This window comes from Peromyscus leucopus, chromosome 18 (assembly GCF_004664715.2).
Source record: "Peromyscus leucopus breed LL Stock chromosome 18, UCI_PerLeu_2.1, whole genome shotgun sequence".
Classification (NCBI taxonomy): domain Eukaryota; kingdom Metazoa; phylum Chordata; class Mammalia; order Rodentia; family Cricetidae; genus Peromyscus; species Peromyscus leucopus.
In genome coordinates this window covers 3,290,292-3,306,445 of record NC_051078.1, presented here as the reverse complement: position 1 = coordinate 3,306,445, position 16,154 = coordinate 3,290,292, and the positions used below count along the sequence as shown (strand labels likewise).

Here is a 16,154-nt window from a genome sequence, read left to right as displayed (position 1 = left end):
CCCCACACCTCTAAGTCCACACCATCTCAGGAACCTCCCACATACTCAGGAGCCCATCACCACCTTGAAGACCAGTATTCCTCAGCTGGCCTCTGCATCCTGTGAACGCAGGATTTCTCGGCATTTTCAAAGGGAAAAACCATTTTTGTGAATGATTTGGATCCAATAATTTATTTTATTGTGATATCGGGAGTAAATACAGATTTTTTTTTATTAATAAAACAAAATGATGGAAAACAGAAGCAATGAATGAAGATGACCATACTGCCCATAATACACAACCTCATGGTTAGAGAATCCAGTTCCAATGAACAGCTGCTGGTGTCATGGGGCTTTATTGCATCAACAGGGAAGGTCGCCTGTGGGATGAAGAGACCTGGCAGGTAGGTCCCTCCCTCCGACCACTGTTCCTTTCGTGGCCCCCTTTGGTTAAAGGTGAAAGGGAGCTGCTCCCTGAGGACTGCCTGCGTGGCTTCTTAGGAGACTGACTGGTCAGGCCAGCTACCCAGCAGAGCAGCTGCTGGCCCTCACTGCCCGCCTCGCACCCTCCACCCCAGAGTGTGGAGGGCTGAAGAGGGACAGAACAGCAAGAGTGTCTTGGTTCCAAAGGCTCTGGGCAGAGACGACAATCTATCTCATCTTAGAATCGTTTTTCCCCAAGACAGGCTCATGTATCCTTGGCTGGCCTCAAACTTGCTCTGTCACTGAGGATGACCTCGAATACCTGATCCTCCTTACCTTCATTCCCTAGCGCTAGGACTCCAGGACTGCACCACCACACCTGGTTTAGGTGGTGTTGGGGTGAGCCCGGGCTCTGTACATGCTAGGCAAGCACCCCACCAACTGAGTTATAATCTCCAGTGCTCAAACCCATACCTTTTCTGGGTTTTCCTGAGACCAGGTCTCACTCTGCAGCCCAGGCTGTCCAAGTCAGCCTTGAACTCTCACTCAGTCTGCCACAGCCTCCTGAGCGCTGGGTTTTACAGGCATGACCTGCCATGCCTGAGCTCCTCTCCATTCTGAGGATATCACGAATTAACTCAGCTATCTTTGGAAGGGACTGGGTGACTGAGTTATGGCTCTGACTCCTCTCTGGGGGTGGAAAGTGAAGAAGACAGAGAAGGCCATCTGTCCCCTGGGAGACACAGTAGCAGGAAAGATGGGACAGAAGAGAACAGGACAACAATCCAAGCAGAGAATGTCTGAGGAGAGGGGAGGAAGCGCACTAGGTACCATGTCCAGGGGATGGGGGGTTCCCACACTCAAGATCTCTATCCTCTCGAAATGATGGAAACCCACATGCAGCTATTCCCTCCTACTAGAAAGGGCCCTGGGGAGTAACTGGACAGGAAGACAGGAAACTTCACATAGGAATGAGCCTTTCACTCTGACCAGTCCTCCCAGCCTCCGCTGCGCTCTCCCCCCTTGCTGAAGGGTTCTGGGGAGGCGCAGCACAGAAGCCCCACACCGGGCCCTAGGCTTGGACGCTCTGGCCATGCCAGGGCTCCTGCATCCAGAAGTACTCATGGGTACAGATCAAAGTGGGGTGGGATGGAGGAAGAGCATGGACAGTAGTCAATGCTTGACAGGGACCTTCTCCGTTCTCTGCATAGTCACAAAAGTCCGCTTAGGTCCTGCCTCTGTGAGGTGCCAGCCTGCTGACCACTCTCCACCTCACCTCCATGGCAGACTGTCCATGTGTGAATGCCTGCACCCACATGGGAGTCTCCTGAGAGCCCTCCATTCCAGGGCCTACAGGGAGGAAGCATGCCACAAAGCCCTGCAATGGTATCAGCGAATCCAGACATTCAGTTTCGTCCACACGGCACAGTGCATCTGGGGTCGTTGCTTGAGCCACATCCACTGTCCAGTCAGGTCTCGAAGATGGCAAACAACCCTACCCCCAGCTCCTCCTATTTCACAGAAACAAGATGTTTTTCAAAGATCAAGGCACTTAGGAGAGTCACCAACAACACTCTAATGAAGCAAGAGGGCGCGGTGGGAGCGAGGAGCGCGGGCAGGAAACGGACACGGGGAGGGAGGACGGTGTCTTTCTCGGGCAGGAAAAGCCTGTCCACCAAGATGGAATGGTTTGGATGGAAGGAGCCTGCAGCCTGAATTTAGCAAAGAAGAGAAGTAGTGGCCAAATCCAGTTCCCCTAAGACTCTCAGAACCCACCACCTTCAACGTAAAGCAGTGACCACCACAGAGTCAGGCTCTTAGGCAAAGATGTTGGCAATAAAATCCAGGAATCGCTTAGCATACTGCTCAGGATGGACAGTCGAGATCTCTGCCCCCGCCTGTGAGAAGAAATATGGGACAATGTGTGAGGAGCCTCACCACCTTCCCACCTCTGCCTTCCCTGGCCACCCCACTGCTCCGGCCGACCAGAGGCTCTCTTTCCAGAGGACAGTCAGGCCAAGAAAGGAAAGGCTTTGGGGGACTCTCACCCCATGCTTGACGGTTTTGGCTGCGTGAGCTGCTTTCTTCTTGGCATCGTACTGTGTTAGAATGTCAATGAGGCCCATGAAATACACCTCCTTCTGGGGGGCCCCTGGGGAGAGAGGCTAACAATGAGGACCGGGTACATACAGTCCCAATTCCTTTTCCCCTGGAGCCAGCTTTGTTGTTAGAGGCTAATCAGCTTCTCCATCCACCACCCTGGTCTCTGTCCCCCAAGGATCCCCACCACCCCCCTTAACATTTCCAGGGTCTCTCTCACCCTCGGCACTCCGGATGGCATAGACATCGATGAAGGACTCAAACTCTCCTGGGCCCAGGGGCCGGTGGGAATGAATGTAGCCTCCAATGCCCTCAGGGGAGGTGCCATAGGAGCCCACCAGAGCAGGAGGTCCGGTCAGGTTACAGTCCCCATCCCACTCAGCCTCGTCCTCCCGCACGGGCCCCTCCTCCTCTGGCTCAGAGCCCCGGATGATGTCGTGGATGCCCAGCAGAAGGCTGTAGTCCATGATCTTCAGCTGCACTAGAAACTGAGACCCACTGACAAGTCAGAAACCCCAGGTCTCCCACCCAATCCCAGACACCACCCGTCCGTCTCCTGCCTTCGATTTCGGGGCCCTCCTAGGGAAAGGAGTGCATAAACTGAGGTCACGGTGTACCACCACAAATTAGTGCCTGAGTCCTGAAATCTAAAAGCACCCTCTGACGACCCCCAGCCAGTGCCCCATCCCATTCACTACCCCACCAATGGGCCTAGGGTTTCTCCTGTTTCATCCCCAGCCTTTCATTCAAGAAAAACCTTGTACCACGAATGGAAGACAAAAAGCAAAAATATTTAAAGAACAAAATAGCCATTCCTTCTCTTTTATTAGATAGGGCGCCTCTGAGGCCCCGATCGTTACCTCCACATCTCGCTTCAGCTTCTCCAGAAACACTTTCTTCTCTTCCTCACCGATATACACTTTCTGGTTCTTGTTGAGGAAGTCCATATCCTTAAGAGTAGGCAGTTCTTTAACCTAGAATAGGGAAAAGAATGTCCTGGGAACATTTCCCTTACCCAAGGTCTCAGAGAACCTTGCCTCCATCCAGGGCTCTCTCTACCCCAGAGCTTCGAAGACAGCAGCAGCCCTTCGTGGCTCTATGCCTGGGCTCAGTCAGCTGCATCTCGTTACATCCACCACTGTCTGCTTATGGACATAGTCCACACCCTCCACACTGACTTTTCCTCCTTCTTCCTCAGTAAAAACAGCTACTTGAACACAAGAGCTCTGAATGAGGTACGGGAAAATCAACACTCTGCTCTTCATACCTGGCATCCCACCTACCCCCAAACCTTCAACACAGAATAACCAATACTAACAACAACACAGCCACCCCACTGCTCCCCCAGATCAGTGGCTGATTATCTCTTTTTCTTTCCAGTAGTTTAAGGTAAGAATTAACAGCTGGTGATCTGTATCCACTATGGAGAACTGCTTCTTTATCCTAAGCACTTGCTTTGACCCACCCCATCCTTCACGGCATCACCTGAAAGGAACATTACCTTTTCCTTATCGCTGGCTTCCCGGGACACTAGGGAGCCCTGTGGAGAGACCGAGACTAAGTCAGAAGGAAAAACTAACAGGGACAACCAGAAGCCTGGTTCCTACAGTGAACAGTCAAATCTATGTCTCTCCGTCAGGCACTGCCCTCCCAAGGCCTCCCCCATTCTCAGGCCGAGAGCAGCCTTTCCTTTAGCGCAGGTTATCCTGTTCTTACCTTGAGGTCATACTTCCTATGCACAGGAAGACGGTGACTAAACATGTTTCGCATGACAAGCATGTAGCTGTCTTCATTCTCCACACTGACTCGGTACATGCCCAGGAACTGGGGCAGGAGTGTGTTGCCATGACACTTCACTATGTACTAGGGAAGAAAGCGAGAGAAGGATAAGGAAAGGATGGAGGGACACACAAACAGCTCGGGACAGGAATCCAAGCTGCTCCAGGGCCCGGGAGGAATCCTAAGCACAGAGGTTACAGAGTCAAGAGACGTCACCCAGTTTCTGAAACCCTGCCTCCTGGTCTCTTCTATTTACAATTCTCTCTTAATTTTAAAGTCTGGGTCTCACATAGCTGGGGTGGGTCTTGAACTCCTCACCTCTCTGTCTCTAGCTTCTAATGTTATGATGATAGGAATGAGCCACTGTGCCTGGCTACCTCTGCCTTTTTCAAAATGAGGATGGTAAGTGTTGTTATCCTTATTTTAGGCTCTGTGCAAATAGCCACAGAACCAGGGTTAAACTTTTACTTATCAATAAAATGATTTTATCTAAACCAATGCTTCGTGGTGGGCTAGTAGAAATGTCTACAAGGAGACCTGCAATTAATCTGGACTGTCTTGTTTTTTAAAATAAACACTTATTTATTTAATTTATTTTTATTTTTTGGTTTTTCGAAATAGGGTTTCTCTGCATATCCCTGGCTATCCTGGAACTCGCCGTGTAGACCAGGCTGGCCTCAAACTCACAGATCTGCTTTGAACTCAAAGATGCTGAGATTAAAGGCATGAACCATACCACATGCCTTATTTTTTTTTTATTTATGTGTCTGTGTGAATGCCCCAGGAGGCCAAAGGATCCCTTGGAACTAGAGTTACAGACAGTTGTGAGCCACTCGACATCACTGGAACTCAGATCCTCAGGGAAGTGTCCTTCCCTGCTGAGCCATCTCTAAGTCAGGTCAGACATCACCAGGCTGGCCTCAAATAAAGCTGACCTTAAACACTTAGAGTGGAGAGACAGTTCTTCGAGAGGACCATGTTCAATGCCTAGCACCCATATGGTGGCTCACAACCACCTGTAAGACCAGTCCAGGGGATCCAAAGGTCCTTTATGACCTCTGAGGGCACCAGGCATGCATGTGGTGCATAAACTTACATGCAGGCGAAACACCTGGACACATAAAATACAACAATAAAGTATGAACAATTGTTAAGTGACTAAAAAAATACAATGAAATAGACACTTGGCCTCCTCTCTCCACCCCCGAAGAGCTGGCGTTACAGGAACCCGGCTTGCAATTTGAATTCTTTTTTCTTTTCTTTTTGACGCAGGGTCTCAGGTAGCCCAGGCTAGTCTCAAACTTACTATGTAGCCAAGGATAACCTTGAACTTCTGAACCTCCAGCCTCCACCTTCTGAATGCGAGGATTACAGGCATGTGTCACCCTGCCTGATTTGTATGGTGCTGGTCTTCATGTACACTAGGCAAGCACCAGATAAGCTACATTCTCTGCCCACAGTTTGAATTCATCATCTGGGTTTGGTGATGGATGTCTATAATTCCAGAACATGGGGGTTGAGGCCAGAGGGGCATAAATTCAAGGTCATCCTGAGACCTTGTCTCAGAAGGAAAAAAAAAAAAAGCATCTAGGTCCAGAAGTCTAGCTGAGCGGTATGGTACTTGGTCCTGGGTTTTGTCCCCTAATTAAAATGTACTTCTTGTGCTGAGGATAGAGCTCAGCAGGCAGAGTGTTTGTGTGGAGGTCCACACCTTATAATCCCAGCATCGGAAGGTGGAATCCTGAGGACCCACGGTCATCCTCAGCTACATAGTTCAAAGCCACCCTGGGGTACATGAGACCCCAACTCAAACTAAACAAAACCTCCCTCTCTGCCTATTTTTCTTAAAAGACAGCCTTAGGAAAGCAGTCGACAGAGAGCCAGAGAGGTGGCTCAGAGGTTAAGAGCACTGGCTGCTCTTGTCGAAGTTCTGAGTTCAATTCCCAGCTCCCATACCGTGGTCGGAATTGTCTGTAACTCTAGTTCCAGAGGACCTAATGTACTCTTCTGGCCTCCAAGGGCACCAGGCACACATGGTGCATAAACATATATTCAGGCAAAACACCTGTACACATACACTTTTTTAATTAAAAAAAAAAAAAGTAATAAATAAGCCCTTCAGCAGGGAAATACCCTAAAATCACTGACACCCGATTTCAACCCTCAACTCCTCAGCTGTCTAACCTGGTGGGGACGACAGTCACTAAATTATTACAGCTGTGCACTTGATCCACTGACAACCCACTGCGCTCCCCTCTAGTGTCCTCCGGTCCCTTAAATCCTTTCTGGACGTACCTGGGGCATTAATAAGCCAAACTGCCCGCCCATACCTAATCTCCTTCAGGAGCACTTCTTGCCCCTCAAAAGTTATCTTCCTTCCTTCCTTCCTTTCATTCATTCATTCATTTGGTTTTTCAAGACAGGGTTTCTCTGTGTAACAGCCCTGGCTGTCCTGGAACTCACTATGTATCTCACAGAGATCCACCTGCCTCTGCTTCCCAAGAGCTGGGATTAAAGGTGTGCACCACCACCGCCGGCTTAAAATCAGTTTTTTGTTTTTTTTTTTTGGTTTTTTGAGACAGGGTTTCTCTGTGTAGTTTTGGAGCCTGCCCTGGATCTTGCTCTGTAGACCAGGCTGGCCTTGGACTCACAGAGATTTACCTGGCTCTGCCTCCCGAGTGCTGGGATTAAAGGTGTGCGCCACCACCTCCAGGAAAAATTAGTATTTTTAAGAAAGATTTTATTTTTATTTATTTGTATTTGTGTGTGTGTGTCCACAGTCTTCCTTTCAAACCATAGTGATTTTCAGTGGCGATAAGTGGAGTTATGAGTACTTACTGATGTACTAGTCTATTAAATAATAAACTAGTCTATTAACTAATAAACTCCTAGTCTATTCTTTCCTTTCTCTCTGCCACACCCCAGTCATCTCATGGACAACTGAAATTGGGATGAACTGCAGAAGCCGTCTCCATACCCGCACGATCTTCCTCCAGACCCCCGTCCCTTTCTCTGTGTCCCGGGTGTTGACAGGTGGTGCCAGGCACTCAGAGGCCCCGCTGCCTTGACTCCCACATGTCCTCACAGGTCTTTCACGCCCGCGGCATTCTCTCCGGACTCTCCTCACTCTCACCCACACTACTAAACCTGGCACCCCCACTCTCAGTGTGCCCGCTCCGGTCTGTCTTCCACCTGCTGTCAGAGGGACGTTTCCAGACCTCTTCCCTCTCTTCTTCTGTTTGTGGTGCTGAGGACAGAGCACAGGCCTCACACACGCCAGGTGTGTGCTGCACGCCCAGCCCTCTATTTCTAAATAGCACACATTCCAGGTCCCTGAAAACCAGCTTCAGGACAAAGCCCGGATTTCTCTGTGACTTAAGGGCCCTTTCACAGGTGGGCTCCAGCTTAGTTTTCCTAACACCACACAGCCCAGCTACACTAGGGTTCTTGCAATTTCCCAGCACCAAACACTTTCATGGTCCCATGCTTTAGCAAATACCACTTCCCTTTGCCTAACATGCTCTCTGCCACCTTGTCCAATGCCTAACCTCTACTTCTAATCACTCAAAAACCAGCTCTGGGGTTGGCAAATTGGGTCCGTGGTTGGCAAGTGCTTCTGTCTAAACCTGCCAGCTTAAATCCAGTCCCTGGAACCCCAGATGATGAGAAACACAGAAAATCAACTGCCCGGAGCTATCTGATCTCCATAGGCACACTGTGGCATGTGTGCACCTCCCAGTAAACAAACAAATGTAAAATACAACAAATGTATGTTTTGATTCATCAAGACAGGGTTTCTCTGTCCCTGGCGTCCTGGAACTCACTCCGTAGACCAGGCTGGCATAGCTCTGCCTGCCTCTGCCAACCAAGTGTTGGGATTAAAGGTGTGTGCCACCACCACCCAGCTTAAAAATAAAAATTTTAATAAAAAATATCAGGGACTAGAGCAATGGTTCTGCAGTTAAGAGCACTGGCTGCTCCTGTAGAGGCCCCGGTTGACTCCCCGGGTTGACTCCCAGCACCTATAGGGCAGTTCACAACTGTCTGTAGCTACAGTACCGGGGACCTGACGCCCTCATCAGGCCTCTGAGGGCACCAGGTGCACACACGGCGCACCGGCAAACATCAGGAAAAACCATAAAAAAAATAATAAATAAAAAAAAACAATTCCTGGCGGCCAGTGAGGTGGCTCAGTGGGTACAGCACTTGCCAACAAGCACAGTGAGTTTGATGCCTGGGACCCAGATGACGGAAGGGAGGATGCCCAGCTCCAGAAAGCTGTCCTCTGACCTCAGGTCTCATGCTGGAGGAAATGAACAAAGAGACGGTGGTTTGGGATGCTGGTGTCAATGGGAAGGGACACATGGCACGTGTCTGTCAAATCAAACAGAGCAGGCATGCAGAGGCCCTGTTAGCGTTTCTGCCATTCTAAGTTTTCACAAAGACGACAGCCAGCGCTGCCGGGGTGTGTGTGTGTGTGTGTGTGTGTGTGTGTGTGTGTGTGTGTGTGTGTCACAGCTCACAGGGAGAAAAAGAACAGGACCTTGGTGTGCTCTGGCGGCTGAGGAGGACAGGACGGGGCTGGAGAGGCCTGACCTGGTGGTAGTTGGAAAGGTTGCTGTGCATGTCAGCAATGTCCTCGCTGGACACTTCCTTGATGACCAGAGTGCGATCATAGGAGATGAGAAATCGACCATCACTGCCTTCACTTTCGTTTGGGGGGCTTCGAGTAAGGGACACCTAGAGACAGAGAACAGCCTGTGAGCCCGGATACTTTCCGTTTTGTGGGAAGATTCGAGGATAACGGCCCAATCACTGCTTCTCAAAGTGGATGAAACTGCAGTCGAGCCCACTGAGATGCCTCAGTGGGAAAGGTGTTTGCTCCCAAGCCTGACGACCTGAATTAAACCCCGGGACCCACATGGTGGAAGAAAACCAATTCCAGAAAGTTCTCCCTTGATTCCCACATATGCACATCTACTAAAGCCACCCACAACCACGATAAATGGGTAGCGGTGGCACAGGCCTTTAATCCCAGCACTCGGGAGGCAGAGGCAGGCAGATCTCTGTGAGTTCGAGGCCAGCCTGGTCTACAGAGCGAGATCCAGGACAGGCTCCAAAACTACACAGAGAAACCCTGTCTCGGAAAAAAAACAAATTAAGATGCAACAAATCCCTTTAACAGGTTCTTAATTTGGTTACCTCACATGATGGAATGAATGTGAATGTAAAACTCTAAACATATATACATCCTGCCTCCCCAGAAGAGCCTGATTAGTCTCATTACATTTTCAAAGATGCCCATGACCAACACACACACACACACACACACACACACACTCTCTCTCTCTCTCTCTCTCTCTCTCTCTCTCTCTCTCTCTCTCTCTCTCATGCTCAAAGACAATATTCACCAAGTCTCTCAGTTCTCTAAACTTAACTCTCTAACAGACTTTCTAGTTGCTGGGGACTACCCGCACCCCACAATAGACTCTCACCAAGTAATCCTGATCATCAATGCCAAATCGGTCACGGAGGTTCCTGAAGACCTGGGGACAATATTCCTTGAACTTGAAATGACTGGGAAGATTCTCTCTGAAAAGGTAAGAAAACAGAACACTCACTTTATAAACAATTGTTATAATCACCACCCTACTGCCTGATTTAGCTCCCTAAATCCTGTGAAGAAGTTCGTTAGTTAGTTACTGCCTTTCTTTAGGTGGAGTGTGCGCTCCAAGTGTGTGCATGTATGAGGCAGGCACTTGAGTGTGTGGGTACACCTGTGTGCTCAAATATGGCGGACAGAGGGCGATGTCCTGTACCTTCCTCTATCACCTGCCCCCCACCTCACTGCTTTGAGACTGAGCCCAAAGCCCAGCATCTTGTAGTTCCCAGGCTCCGCTTCCCTCTGCCTTCTCCAAGGCTGGGAAAATGGGAACAGCCATGCCAGCTCCTTTATGTGGGTGACAGGGATGCGGCCTCAAGGCATGCTCTACAGTGAGTGCTCTTCCAGCCGTCTCCCCGCACCAACTTTGCGGTTGCTGTTGTTTTAGTTTTTGGTGAGAGGCGGGCCTTGGGTCCTGATGCTCCTGCCTCATCCTCTCATTCCCGTACTTGGCTCCTTCAGGTACATTAAAAGACATACTGTCGTCATTTTATAGAAAGGAAGACTGTCTCAGAGTGACCGAGTGGCCTAAGTCGGGTCGTGTGGCTGGTAAGTGGTTCAAGTTCAGCACGAGCTCACTATGCATCTACACAGCACCATTCCTTACATCTCAAGCTCAGCAGAGATATCCTAAAACTGACAGTATTTACTGATACTTTGAATGTACTAAAGGGGGACTAGAGGTGTCCATCATTTTTCTCCTTCCCTACCAGAAAGTAATAATAAAGGCACCTGAATCTGAATTTTTTTTTTTTTTTTTTTTTTTTTTTGGTTTTTATTTTGGTTTGGTTTGGTTTTTCGAGACAGGGTTTCTCTGTGTAGTTTTGATGCCTGTCCTGGATCTCACTCTGTAGGCCAGATCGGCCTGGAACTCACAGAGACCTGTCTGGCTCTGCCTCCAGAGTGCTGGGATTAAAGGTGTGCACCACCACTGCCTGGCTGAATCCAATGTTTTTATTTGATGGAACAGACTAAAAGATAACAGGTATACACACACACATGTGGTGGTAATCTAATTGTACTGAAATGTGATTTTGATTGTATGTTAATAAATAAAGTTGCCCGGGGGTCAGAGCTATTAGAGCCATAGACAGAGCGTGGCGGTGGTGGCGCACGCCTTTAACCCCATAGATCTCTGTGTGTTCAGGGATACAGCCAGCATTGGAGACATACGCCTTTAAGACCTAGAGGGTTGTGCATACAGACAGTGACGAGGCAGTCACGTGTTTGGGTTTACAACCAATGAGAAGGCAGAATGACTTGGAAACGATTTACACACAGGAAATAGCTCTCTTTTTCGGAAAGCTGGGACAGCAGGAGGAAGGGTGAGATTTTAGCTCTGAGCTCTGACCTCTCGGCTTTCTCTTTTACATTGTTTCTGTGTTTCTTATTTAATAAGACGGTTGGTTACATCTACACACACACACACACACACACACACACACACACACACGTATGTATGTATGTATGTATGTATTTATATGTGTGTGTGTATATATATATATGTATGTGTGTATACATATGTATGTGTGTGTGTGTGTGTGTGTGTGTGTGTGTGTATGAATGTAGATACTCTGGAAATGCTTACATTTAAAAATTTTAAATTAATTAATTCATTGGTTATTTTTGAGACAGGTTCTCTCTATGTAGTCTTGCCTGTCCTGCAGCTCGGTATGTAGACCAGGCTGGCCTGGAACTCATAGAGATCCTCCTGCCTCTGCCTCCTAAGTGCTGGGATTAATGCACCACATGCAGCTATTTATTTATTTACTCCTGTGTGTTTGGGCGGGGTGAGGGTGGTGGTGGTGTGTGCCAAGGCGTGTGCATGGAGGTCAGAAGACAACTTCCAGGAGCTGGGTCTCTTCTCCCACCACGCGTGTCCTCGAGACTGAATTCAGGTTGTCGGGCTTGGTCAGTCAGAGCCCTTACCTGCTGAGTCATCTGCTGGCCCTCGGATGTTTTTGTTTGTTTTTTTTTTTCCCACAACACTGAATTTTTGCTTTAGAATGAATGTGAGACTGTAACACTTGTAATTAACATCTATACCCGAAACCTTCAACTCACCTAGCATTTTATAACTATTGCTGTTCTCTTTCTTTCTTTCTTTTTTTGAGAAAGGATCTCACTGTGTAGCCCTGGCTGGATTCACAGAGATCTCTTTCTCCCAAGTGCTGAAATTCAAGGTGTGCTCGACCAGGCCTGGGCACTGCTTCTTTCTTTCAATGTTTAGTTTGTGTGAGTGTGGGTGGTGTGGGTCACAAAGCTCATCTGGAGGGTCAGACAGTTCTCTCCTTCCACCGTGTGGGTTCCGCACATTGAATTCTTCTCCTCGGGCTTGGCAGCCAACTCCTTACCCACTGAGCTGTCCACCGGCCCCCCTGCCGTTCCTGTTCGATTTCTGTGAGAAGGTGCAGACCACCTACCTATGGAACAGGTGATTGTTGACCTTGATCTTGGAGCTAGCCTTAAAGTCGTCTGGCAAGAGCATCACTGGAGGCGGCACCTGGCTGAGTTCATTGATCTGAGGAGCCAGAGCACAGGGAGGGAGGCGTGAGACACCTGGTCTAGGCCAGCGTCAAGAAAGAGTAACTCAAACCCGACTCCTCAACAACGATGGCGGCACTTATGTGAGAAGTGAGGCAGGTACCCTACCCCAGCCGCTGCCCAAGAACTGATGTCAGTCACCCTCACAGGGCTCCTCACACTCCCACCCCCGAGGAACTTCATGCTCACAACAGCCACTTTATATTTGGCAAGCCCTGCAAGCAATCAGGACTATTTTTAAAGCTGTGAGAAATTCTAGAAAAAAAAAATTAGGAGAAAAAAAATAATAAAAACCTCATAAAACCCAAGACAGTTACATGCTTTGTTAGGGGAAAGAAAAGGTATTTTTAAAGTGCAGAGAGTTAATGGGACTTTGGGGGGCGTGGGGGGGGGGCTGCTCAACAGTGGTCGGGAATGAAATGTCTGTATACCCTGAGTAACTCTTTACAAAGAGGACACTTCCAGATCACTCTGACCCAGATCTCGGCAGTAGGTGCCCACCGGCCTAGGCCAAAAGTCAAGGAAGAACAGTTGCTCTCTGAGGAAATAAACACTTGCAGGGTCTGTATGCTCAGGAGGTGTCTGTTCCCTAAGTGTATGTCAGTCAACCAGCGAGAGGAGAGGAAGGATGGGGGGGGGCAGCACATGCTCTCCTCAGTCCCCGAGATTTGCAGCCCACAAGTTCAGGGCTCTTTTCTCTTTTATTCATTCTTTCTCCTCCTCGGTGTTACTGTGCCCCCCTCTCCCCACCCCCACCTGCCTCTAAGAGAGCATCTGCCTGCCAGGGGACTCTAATCCCCAGCTTACATTAAGTCCCTCCCCCAGCTCTGAGCTCCTCAAGGGCAAGGGCCCATTCCAAATGCTGTCTTTCAGCTGTTCAGTTAGCATGGTGTCTGGCAACGCGGTGGTCCCCAACTGTTTATCAAAGCGATAGATGCATGTCTTGTCTGTGCTTACGTGATCATTATTCAACAGAGGTTATGGTCTAACCTAAATCCCACATGCCGCAGTGCGCGCATCTGCTCTTGTCCCCAGGAGAAAGGAGGACAGAACATATTCCTCCAGAAAGAAAGAAAAAAAGAGCCACTTGAGATTCCCAGCCTAAAAGTCAGCTTTAACTCTTCCCGCCCCCTCCTCGCCACCTGCTAAGCAGGCTGAATCATCACGAAGGCATATGTTCAAGGAATTTCTCTGTGCTACACACTTGAGGTACATGCGTGCTGGCTGGGAAGTGGGGCATTGAAGCTATAAAGTAGTTTACCTCAAGAGCGTGAGGCGGGCCTTACAGGTAACTCCTCCAATTCTTACCAGAGGGGAACCCTCCCCGGTGTGTGTTCCACGGGGATGGGTACGTCACCTGGAAGGTTCCTCTAGTGAAGCGCTACCCCCGTCAGTCTGGCCCACAAGTGCCTCAAATGGAATACTCACTCAAGATATCACCGCTGAGAGAGCAGCAGAGGCAAAGGCGGGCTCACTGACCACCAGGGATGCTCCAATTACAAATAAAGAATGCATGCAGCGTTCTGCCTCACCCCCTCACACCTCCACGACCATGTATCAAGACTGCAACTCAAAGAAGCTGATAACCAAAATAGTCCCCTGCATTCGAGCTGAAGATCACTGCATCCCTCCTACTCCCGATCTGAGAAAGGAAAAAACCAGCTACACTTCCCTAACTTTGTCTCCAAGACGTCCTCAAGAAAGGAGGTGTACTGGACCATCGGCCTCCTCCGGACTCCCAAGCTGCACCCTCCTGAGCCCTTTTCAGGCTCCCAAAGCTCACTCACACACACACACACACAACGACCCTGGGGCCACAGCTCCCCAGCCTTTTCCTGGGTTACAATTTACTCCATTTACACCAAATACCACCACACCAGCCAAAAGTGGGCATACAGCTAAGACCAAAGGCATCTATGCATTACGTCCCGATTGAGTGCATCCCCCTAGGGTCAGAGTTGGGTAGCTTCTCTGAAATGCTGTGTCCCCGGAAAAGGGCAAGCAGGGTTAGAAGATCCAAAAAACCTAGAGCTATCCCCCCAGACAAAGCCAAGGCTGGAAAGTCAAGGGCTGAGGCTAGAAAGCAAGGCGGAGAGGGAATCGAACTACCTCCTGCGCCAGGCAGGAGGAGTAAGTACCCCGACACGCTTCATGCACCCGGACCTCACCAACAACCCTTGAGAGCCACTCCCCTTAAGGTCCCTCTGGCTGGAGCCGGATTCTGGCCAGTCCCCGTAGCCCGAGGGCGGACCCGGCAGGAAGGAGTCAAGGCACAGAGCTGGATTTCAGGTGGAGAGGATGGAACTCTAGGGCAGGAGTAAAGGGCAGAGGGAGAGACAGGAGTCTACGACCAGAAGACAGCCCGAGGGGCAGCCCGGGGAAGGGTGCGCGGGGAACCAGGCCGGGGCAGGGGACGAGGTGGCAGCGCCAGGAGCTTTGGACGCAGGGCCCGGGGAGCCCACCACCCCCGATGGAGGGGCAGGAGCTGGGGGTCCGGCCGGTTCTCACCGAGTGGGCGACGCCCCACAGGAACACGCCCACCAGCGGGTCGGCGGCCCGGAACACCTTCACTTTCTGCTGCACGAAATGCTTCTTCTTGGTTTTGGAGGCGAAGCCGAACCCTGGGCCGGGGCCTCCAGCTGCGGCGGGCGCGGCGGCGGGAGGGACGGAGGAGGACGCCATAGTCTCCCGCGCACCCCAGCGAGTGGAAGCGGGAGCCGGCCGCGACTCTCCCAAGCCCGACCCGGAAGCGGTGCTCACCTGCGCCGCCGTCACGTGACCGGAGGCCCGCCCGCGGGCGCGCGGCGGGGCCGGGGCGGGGGCGGAGCCAGCCGGGGCGGGGCCTGGGCGGGGCGGGGCCAGGGTCGGGCTGGCCCCGCCCCCTGGGCGGCGCGGCGCTGTCACCTGGCGCGGATGCTCGCAGAGGTGCGGGAGGGCGGCTGCGGGACTCCCGGGGTCTCCACCCTCCCTGGCTCTGTGCAGGGCGGCGCTCCTTCCCTTTCCGGTCCTGTCCGGTTTCTAGCGAGTGAGGTCTGCCCCGAGGACGAACGCCCAAGGCGCTTTTCTGTCGGAGGCCCGGTCTCCTCGCCTGGCCCCGGCTCGTCCTCACACCGAGTGTGGGTCTTACGGAGGGAGGGGTGGGTGGCGCCTCCATGAAATTGCGGAAGAATGGACGTGGCAAATTTAAATGTATATGTCTATTTTTTAATTGTTTTTTATGGATATGGGTGTTTGGCCGGCACGCTGTAAATGAAGTGCCCGCGGCGGCCAGCGGAGGGCGTCGGACCCCCTAGAACTGGAGTGGTGGGTGGTTGGGAGCCACCGTGTGGGTGCTGGGAGTTAAACCCGGCCCTCTGGAAGAGCAGCCAGTGCTTTGGTTTTTGTTGTTGTTTGTTTGTTTTTGTTTTGTTTTTTGGTGGGTTTTTTTTTTTGTTTTGTCATGTTTTTGTTTTTTCAAGACAGGGTTTCTCTGTGTTGTTTTGGTGCCTGTCCTGGATCTCTCTCTGTAGACCAGGCCACCACCACCACCACCACCACCACCACCACCCCCGCCCCCACTGAAGAATAGGCATGCAAAAAAAAAAAAGCTGGGATCAGGTTGCTGTGCCCGCTCTGATGGACGACAATCAGAAACACTGTTACGTGCAGCAGAAAGATCAGGGGCTGG

General features: G+C 50.7%; 1 protein-coding gene across 2 annotated transcripts; it reads right to left on the bottom strand.

Moving 5' to 3' along the window:
- Window positions 1-193: 193 nt before the first annotated feature.
- Window positions 194-15,275, bottom strand: Pip4k2c (phosphatidylinositol-5-phosphate 4-kinase type 2 gamma). Of its 2 annotated transcripts, XM_028886271.2 has the most exons (11): window positions 14,996-15,087; window positions 14,656-14,793; window positions 12,367-12,464; window positions 9,777-9,873; window positions 8,878-9,021; window positions 4,219-4,365; window positions 4,004-4,042; window positions 3,363-3,476; window positions 2,723-2,990; window positions 2,451-2,554; window positions 194-2,300 (listed from the first exon to the last, which is right to left on the bottom strand). In XM_028886271.2, the coding sequence occupies exons 3-11, from the start codon at window positions 12,429-12,431 to the stop codon at window positions 2,220-2,222; spliced, it is 1,059 nt and encodes a 352-aa protein (XP_028742104.1). In that variant the 5' UTR covers window positions 12,432-12,464; window positions 14,656-14,793; window positions 14,996-15,087; the 3' UTR covers window positions 194-2,219. The 2 variants fall into 2 exon arrangements, with proteins under 2 accessions (XP_028742104.1, XP_028742102.1); XM_028886269.2 differs by lacking the exon at window positions 14,656-14,793 and having other exon boundaries at window positions 14,996-15,275.
- Between the last annotated feature and the right edge of the window lie 879 nt (window positions 15,276-16,154).

Bases quoted from the DNA above. Each gene is read 5' to 3' on its own strand.
- Pip4k2c (XM_028886269.2), bottom strand. From the start codon at position 15,169: ATGGCGTCCTCCTCCGTCCCTCCCGCCGCCGCGCCCGCCGCAGCTGGA. The intron at 9,874-12,366 runs GTAGGTGGTCTG...TTACCTTTTCAG, and splicing joins AACAATCACCTGTTCCATAG to AGAGAATCTTCCCAGTCATT. The intron at 2,301-2,450 runs GTGAGAGTCCCC...TTCTTCTCACAG, and splicing joins CCAAAACCGTCAAGCATGGG to GCGGGGGCAGAGATCTCGAC.